Genomic DNA, 7,929 nt, shown 5'->3' with positions numbered 1-7,929 from the left:
ATGAGTGAATATCTGTGAAAATTGCTTTAAACACATCTGTTCCTCTAAAACAAACCCAATTGTTGCCGAGCATCGACTCATGTTTCCCTTAGCCCTCAATGCCTTTAACTTAACCACAGTTAATACAACACAATCACAACTCAATGTCAGCCCACAGTCTGGCCCTACAAGCTAGTCTACTCTTTGGTGTCCCTGTGATTGTACGGAGCCCAGTAACAGACACTGGGGCTGCAGTCAATAACGTTTCAAAGACGACAAGCAAATTCAATTATAGACCCTAGAAGACTGGGTTTCACTGAGGCCAAATCAAGAGCAGAACAGGCAAAGTTTTTGAGCGCTGGTCCAAATCACAACCAGCACCCCGAGAAGAATGGGCCATCCATCTTTAGATAGTTCTGTCATTCTTTGAGTTTGAACCCTGGCAGAATTACAATGAGGCAAAGACGGAAAATGTGTTTGACTGGACTCCAAAGCAGGCCAGCCAAACACCGAACGACGATAATAACAGCCAGAAATCTATACTTCACCACATGATCATACATTATATCAACTGTGAAGCCGTGACCTCATATTCAGTAAACAGGAGATATGAAGATTACCACCGGAAGTCATTATGACAAACCTTAACACCAACTCAACCCTGAACTTGGCCTCACGTACTTTCACTTTGTCCTTTGTGTTTTTGCACCACCCTGGCATGTGTTATCTGTTACAGAGAGACAGAGAGACACTCCTTGTCCACGCGTTTTGTGTCAGCATGTAAGGTATGCAGCATCTTTGTGTGTCAGCTTCCTGTGATGATGTTGTAAACGCATTGTGGTGTTGGTCCATGAGGTGTGTCTGCCCCACTCACAGCCACTCAGAGTGAATCAGGAGGAAATGTGGCAGGGGAACAACAGCAGCCGACTGAGTGCATCGGGCACGGTTCATTTTTCTCCCGAGGCAGAGGGCGGCCCACTGGTGACTTTGATGGATAGGAATGCTGCTCACCCACACACACACACACGCCCACACATGTCCTACACACTCAATCTCTCACATGAGAGCTCATGTGTTGGTGCTCGCACATACACACACAATCACACACAGGCTGCTCTGTCCCAGCAGATCTGATATCCAATGTGAAATGTTTACGACCCGCCCACACCGCCTTCCTCCCCTGTCAATAAACTCTTCCCAGAAGTATGCGTGATGCATTATCATGTCCACTTCTGCATAGGGGGGTTGCTCTAGCATCCTCCATCATGGACTTATTCATGTGCATCCCACTACAATGTATGCATATATATAAACAAACATTAGGGGTTCAGGCTACTTAATGATACATTGGGCCTTTTAAAATAATTTGCTTACTTAATCATATTTGGAAAGGGTTCTGACAGGACCAGAACTATGACAATGTTCGAACTTTTCTTGGCTGATTAGGTTTTATCCAGATATGTGTGATAAGAATACCACCTTTGTCATTTGTCACTGTCACCTCAAATACAAGGTCTAATTCAGGCTCATGAGGTCAGAAAGTTCTCGTGTCCTGAGCTGTGTTGACAGGCAGATGCGCTGACACAGCCAACCATCTCTGGCTGAAATGAGTTCACGCTCCAACAGCCGGAGCGACGAATATCAATGCACATTAGCTTCCTCACGGCTTGAATGTCCTCCCGATCCTGTACACATGTGCTGTAATGTGCCCCCGCTAGCATTATGAGCATCATTAGGGCGCGCAGCACTTGACTCGTATACAGAGGATTATATGTCAGCTGAAGGAGAGAGTTTGACCAACTCCTTTCACTTTGTTCCACTGAGTCAGCATCTCCCAGAGAGGTGAGGGGGGCGGGGGGATGAAGATAGCAAAAGAGGTAGAGGGAGATGCTGGGGCAAGGCAAAGATAAGCATCTTTGTCTGCTCATGGAGTCCATGTGAGATAACACCAGTGTTTCTTTACTCTCCCTCTATCTCTCACTCTCTCTCTCTCTCTCTCTCTCACACACACACACACACACACACATACACACATACACGCACGCACACACGCACGCACGCATGCACACACACACACAGACAGTGTGATAATCTGCTGGTGGGGCAAAGCCTCCCCTGCCCAGTGAGAGGAGTGTGTCTCTGTAATCAGACAGACAGTCTGTCTTGGTCCTGAGTAAATCTTAACTGATATATTTTATTGGCAGAGATCAGAATTTTTCTTTTGCCTTTGTTATATCGCTCAGTATCTTTCCTGTCCTTGAACTGAACCTTATTGTGATGATTGTCGCCTATCTGTGCGACATGGACATTATCAGTGTGTCAACATGTTGCACATAGCCAACTCTAACCCGTAGGTCTACAATCTAACACAGCGCCCTACAATGGCCAGCCTTTGTGGAGATAATGTGTGTTTGTCGACTGTGTCTGGGTGGTGCCGATTCGTCTCTATGGTATTATTTGACGCTGTAATTACTACTGTCCGCCACGGCTCTCCGTCGCCCAGGTCATTCCATATTTGCCAGTAGTTGAAAGCATCTTCACGGCGGTGGAGAACAGCGATCCTGCACATCGGCTCCTCCGAGGGTCGATCACGGCTACAGGCCAGGTGACTCCAGAGGTCATGTGAGATATGTAAGCAGCTCATTAGAGTGATTGTCTTTCTATGTATATACTGTATAGTCTTCCCTCTTCATGTATGCAAATAGGGTGAAACTAATACTAAAATACCTCCTACTGCAAAGCAAATCCTGAACAAACACATGGATTTGCTACAGGGCTTGTTTGCTCTGTTTGCACTCCAGTCTAAGTTGCAGAACTGATTTATTCTAAGGAAAACTATTCCTATAAATGCTTCGTGTTTTTCCTGACGGGCTGAGATGAACCCTTGCCAGTAAACTTTGTGTTTACTTACGTGCCCTTGTATCCAGGCAGCCTATTTGCTGATCCGTTGCCCGGCGACATTTGTTTTCTTTCTGTCGTCAAAGGCTGGTAACACCCCTGATATCGCTAAAGCGTCGTTTCATTTACTTTTTGTTAAGGTGGTAAACTAAAGACCTGCTGCGTTGCGTTTTCTGTTTCTATCCCCGCCACCTTTAATCAAAGCGTCTCTCCCTCTGTGAGAGTAAAGGCTTTTTGGCGCAGTTGGGCGTCTTTATCTGTGGCGACTTTGCGTGGGCACATTGTTCCCAGTTTGAGGAGAAACGCGTTGGCTGTTCCTGGTGAAGCCACCTTAAATCACACGCTGACATAACAAGAACACACCTCTCCGACCGTATTGGAGTGGAGGCTGTTAAGAGGTGTCTCACCTTCGGAACTGAGCTCACACACGTCGCCAACCGGTGCGAAGACACACACAGACACGCGGGGTATCTTAGGACACATCCGCTTGTCTACCCCTCTTGTCCCTCGGGAGACGCACAGACCCTCCCAGAGAACTGAGTGAAAACACGCGTGATCTTTGTGGATAGCCAACAGTTTGGATTAATTTAAGCGTGTTGTCACAGTCTGGGTTTACTTTATATGCCAAAGCTGGGGGAACAGACGGGAACACCAGAGACTTTTGCGCGGAGCTTTACAGTTTTCGCCACAATTATTGGTAAGTACACCTTCGACATTTGTATTTAATCAATCTTTACATCCCTGGTTGTATCGTAAAGGCGCCGTGGGTGAAGTTTGACATATGCTGTATTGTTTCGAGTGGGAAGGGAAATTGATTGCAGACAATAAATCAATCGCAGATCGATTGAAGCCTTCTGTCAAGTGACTGGATGAACCTTTAATGTTAATTTTGAACATCATTAAGCTAACGTCGATGTCAGCACAGTCACTTAGTCGCCGGCAGCAATGTTCTTGCTGGTTTTGCCGGTTCAGATTTAATCGTATTTTATATACAAATAAAGTTATACCTTAGTAACCACACTAGTGTTTAATATGTTTTGGTGTGGCGTTTCAATCAATTCCGCTTCTATGTCAGAGGATTTGCATTTTTTTTGCTGTTATAAGTAAATATTCTTTACAAACTTGAGACCAAGACAAAGGATTGCTGAAGTTTGGATTGTTGGTGTTTCTCTTTTTGTCCACTTGGTGGCGATAGAGTATCTTAGCAGCCTTTTGTCGGCCAAATCCTGTATCCTCAAGAGTTGTATAGGCTTTACCGGTGAGTGATGCTACAAATGCTTCCAGTTCTGTTATTATCTTTGTTCCTGGAAGTTTCTCTGCTTTGTTTCCTTTATCTGACCGAACTGGCAACCTGAGATTTGCGGAAACAAACGTGGCATTTAGTTTACTGCGGCTGTGCGGTTCATTTTTACGTTAAAGGAAACATATATAATGTATTTCACGGTTGCCTGCACTCCTCTAAACATTGTGTCCTAGTTCTTGGATCGAATAGCCCATCTAGTATTCATTTACATGCTATTCGTCATCACTGAAATGCTTTCTGCGTGTCGCTGAGGTCAGTAGAGAGATGATGGCGTCAGCACTATTAATGCCATGACGGTCAACCTGATAAGTTAACATTTACAGTTGACACACTGCGCAATCCGCTGGTCTTCTGTCGTGTTGTCGCTCAGAAGGAGCACCGTACTTTCATGCTGTTTCTGTTTGGTACAGAAACAAAGGAACCTGATCTAACCAGTCGCGCTCTCCACCTAATGTAAATGTTTAGTCAGTAAGATATAGGCCAGATAGAGCTATTTGTTATCGAGGGCGGTGTTGGCGTCTTCTCCCCAGGGTGCCGTCTGAGATGTGTGTTTAAAGAAGGTAGATGGGACATGACAGCTTTGCCTCAACGGAAGAAACAGCGGTCTTAGAATAAAAAAAAAAAGTGAATTTCTCGTCATTTTGACGAGAAATTCACCTTCACCAGGACCTTTGGATCTCTCTCGGTGACCTCTGAAAACCCTCCCGGACCCCAGCTTGGGCACCACTGTGGTATGGCGACATATTTGAGTTCTATGGTGTAATTTATTATGAATGGCTTAAACTCGGCTGCCCTCCACGTGGGTGTGGATCTCTCCTCCCTATTGGCTGAGCTTAGCGGCGTCCTGGCGGAGCTGCGCCGTGATTGGCTGCTCGCTCTCCGGGGGCTCGTGGGCGTGTCTTATCGATTGTGGAAGTGGGATACTTTGTGACAGTGTTCATTGTCGATATTTCCGAGGAGCTGCCGTGGATATGAGTGTGCAGCGGAGAGCCTCGTTGTATTAACCGAGCGAGGCTTTGCATCTCACGGATCGCAGTGTTTTTTCTTTTCTCCCCCCTCATTCCAAAGCTTACAAAAGCTTCAAAAACACACAGAGGGATTTCTATTTTGTGCCGTTTTTGCTGACAAATCCTCGCGTTTCTCGCCGGTATTTGTCTTGTATCTATGTAGCATTTAGGACTCTTGAGACTTTTGACTCGCACCTTGGAAAAACAAAGACAGAAAGAGGTACGAAAGCCGCGTGTAGTTGACTTTGTTTGGGCGAGTATCCTCATGATACAGACCGGAGAAGAGAAGAGGCGGACGGGGCTTTATTCCGACTGAGAGCGAGAGAAAAGCAAGAGAGAGAGACACATACAGAGAGAGATCCCTAATGCACCCTTTGATTTCCAAGATCGCCTCTCTCTAACAACCCCGGGACCCAGGATCTGCTCCGTCTTCATCCTCCTCCTTCGCTCTGCTCGTTTTTGAGTCTCCCTCCGCCCTCTCTTGACCACAGGTTATCGGATGGACCAGCATCCCAGCGCCCGGAGCTGCACCAGTCGCGGGGCTTCGTCTTGCGAGGCCGTCCCGACTGAGCCCTCCATGAATCTATACATCCACTCCACCACCGGCACACGCTTCGAGCTCTCCCTGCCCCAGGAGGAGACCGTGGAGGGACTGAAGAGGAGGCTGTCGCAAAGACTCAAAGTACCGAAAGAGAGACTCGCCCTTCTGCACAAAGAAACGTAAGTATAGAAACACCGATTTCCTGCCAGTGACGAAACCAAACGGATCTCCGCACGGTGATCACGCACGCAGATTCCCGTTACAAACACAATAATCATAAATAAGTAGCTTTGTTTCTTTGGTAAAACGTCAGCCTGGATGCATTTGTTTGACTTTACTGCGTACTTTTATGCGTTTATGTGGACAATCGCGGGTGCGTTTTGTATGGGAATCACGCCACTGGTCAACAGGATGATCCGTACTGGAATTACGCACCGGTTACTGGAACATTATTGATGAGCTGATCAACAAAGACGATACTGACTCATCGCTCCTTTTATTATAAACACGAATGCTTGACTGAATTGTTAAAACAGCGTGCACCAATTGTGTTAAAAGGTTGACGGGTGAAGTCACAGACAGGAGGAAGCCTGTAAATCTATTTACTCTGCTGCAATGACGTATTTGTGAGTAATGTTAAGCAGATCCACTTGTGCACTTGGAGGAGGTATGAAGCAGCAAAGTAAGAAAGCAACTGCAGATAGCTTTGTAAGGAGAGTGACTCTGTTGGTTTCTGAGGCATCCGTGTCCCTTTTTTAAAGGCCAGTCAGAGTGTGTGTGTGTGTGTGTGTGTGTTAGAGCAGAGAATGCTGCCTTAACAGCACAGCAGACCGGGTACGTCTCTGCACGGACAATGGGTAAATCATTAAAGGTCTGCTATTGTATGGTCTTGAGAAACCTAAGACAAAACTACAGCGTCAACATGTTTGCCCAAATGCACCAGGGCAGGAGTTAAATGAGCAAACAATGGCATGGGTGGTGGTATGAGAGCTTTACTCCATGCAAAGTAGTCTGCATTGTTTTCAGCGCCCATCCCCTCCTAACCAATGTAATCACCCTACAAATCACATTATCCTTTAAAACCCCCTTTTTAATCCCTTTCTTGCTCCTCTAAAAACGGGGGGAGAGCTGCAGTGGTTCAGCGTCTGAGTGTCTTTGTTCAGACGCACGGGTCGAGAATTGGGTCAAGCCCCGTACAGTAGGCCGGCCTAAAACATGCTGCAGGAGACTATAGGAAGACTCGCAAGAGCTAAAGCATACGACAAACGCCCTCTCTCCCTCTCCCCCTCGCTCTTACTTTGGGGCAGATACTAAAGTATTGAGTTGCACAGGCAGCTGTCAGGATACTCTGCAGCCCGGCACAGAACAATGGGCTGGCAGTGTTGGTAATAGGTTCTTTTCAAACCCGCAATCTTTGTTTTTTTTTTAATTCCAGAAAATATTGCGGTTTGGCTTTTGGGCACGGAGGGCTCTGGTCCCCTCGTCGTCCAACCCCAAAATGCCAAAAGCAAACACTTACCTCCACTTAGGCATGTGGCAGTGGTGCCAAACATCCACGGCAAAGCAGTTGTCAAGCTCCACTATACTCCAAATTGAAATATGACAGCCCAATCAATACTTCTCTTTCATGGAGCTTTTCACCCACGGCTCTTTTTTTAAACTCGTTTTGAAGTCAGGCCCCCGACCCCCCCCCCCACCTCACCCCCCACCCAACCCTCCTTGGCTGAAGGGTGTGTGTGTGTGTGTTTTGAAGAGGAAAGATATTGTCAGCGTTGTCTAATTGCGTTGTTCTCTCTCTCTCTCTGACCCCACAGGCGACTCCGCTCAGGCAAACTTCAGGATCTTGGCATCTCGGATGGAAGCAAGTTAACACTTGTACCAACAGTTGAAGCAGGCCTAATGGTGAGGCCCAACACAGACACACACACACAAACAGCTTATGTGTCTGCAATTTCCCTTCACTGTTGATATCGTGACCATTTTTAAGTCAATTATGCCAATGTGTTTTTTTTACTTTTTGTGCTTTTTAGTCTCAAGCATCCAGACCCGAGCAGTCGGTGATGCAAGCCTTGGAGAGTCTGACAGAAACTCAGGTAAGAGTCTCCGTCACTGTGTCGACACTGGAATGATATGGATGCAGCAACGTTAGACGGCTTACATGCTGTTATTTAATAAGAGCTTAGGCCTTGTGTGTGTGTTTG

At 46.6% G+C, this 7,929-nt stretch overlaps 1 protein-coding gene across 3 annotated transcripts in view; it reads left to right on the top strand.

Annotated features, from left to right (window-relative positions):
* Positions 1-2,484: 2,484 nt before the first annotated feature.
* midn (midnolin) overlaps positions 2,485-7,929 on the top strand; it is a 28,848-nt gene continuing 23,403 nt past the window's right edge. The window contains exons 1-4 of one of the 3 annotated variants that reach the window (XM_076153011.1): positions 2,485-2,610; positions 5,679-5,907; positions 7,543-7,630; positions 7,759-7,821. In XM_076153011.1, the coding sequence (XP_076009126.1) occupies positions 5,687-5,907; positions 7,543-7,630; positions 7,759-7,821 (372 nt within the window). In that variant the 5' untranslated portion in view covers positions 2,485-2,610; positions 5,679-5,686. Of the gene's footprint in view, positions 2,611-3,032; positions 3,575-5,114; positions 5,408-5,678; positions 5,908-7,542; positions 7,631-7,758; positions 7,822-7,929 lie in introns of those variants that run through there. The other 2 variants (XM_076153009.1, XM_076153010.1) reach the window with 2 other exon arrangements.

The sequence above is a fragment of the Genypterus blacodes genome, unplaced genomic scaffold (genome assembly GCF_046128005.1).
Source record: "Genypterus blacodes isolate CSIRO-AG114 ecotype Tasmania unplaced genomic scaffold, CSIRO-AGI_Gbla_v1 ptg000058l_1, whole genome shotgun sequence".
Lineage (NCBI taxonomy): Eukaryota > Metazoa > Chordata > Actinopteri > Ophidiiformes > Ophidiidae > Genypterus > Genypterus blacodes.
The sequence above is the reverse complement of the archived record's forward strand: the minus strand, read 5'-3'. Positions and strand labels throughout refer to the sequence as shown.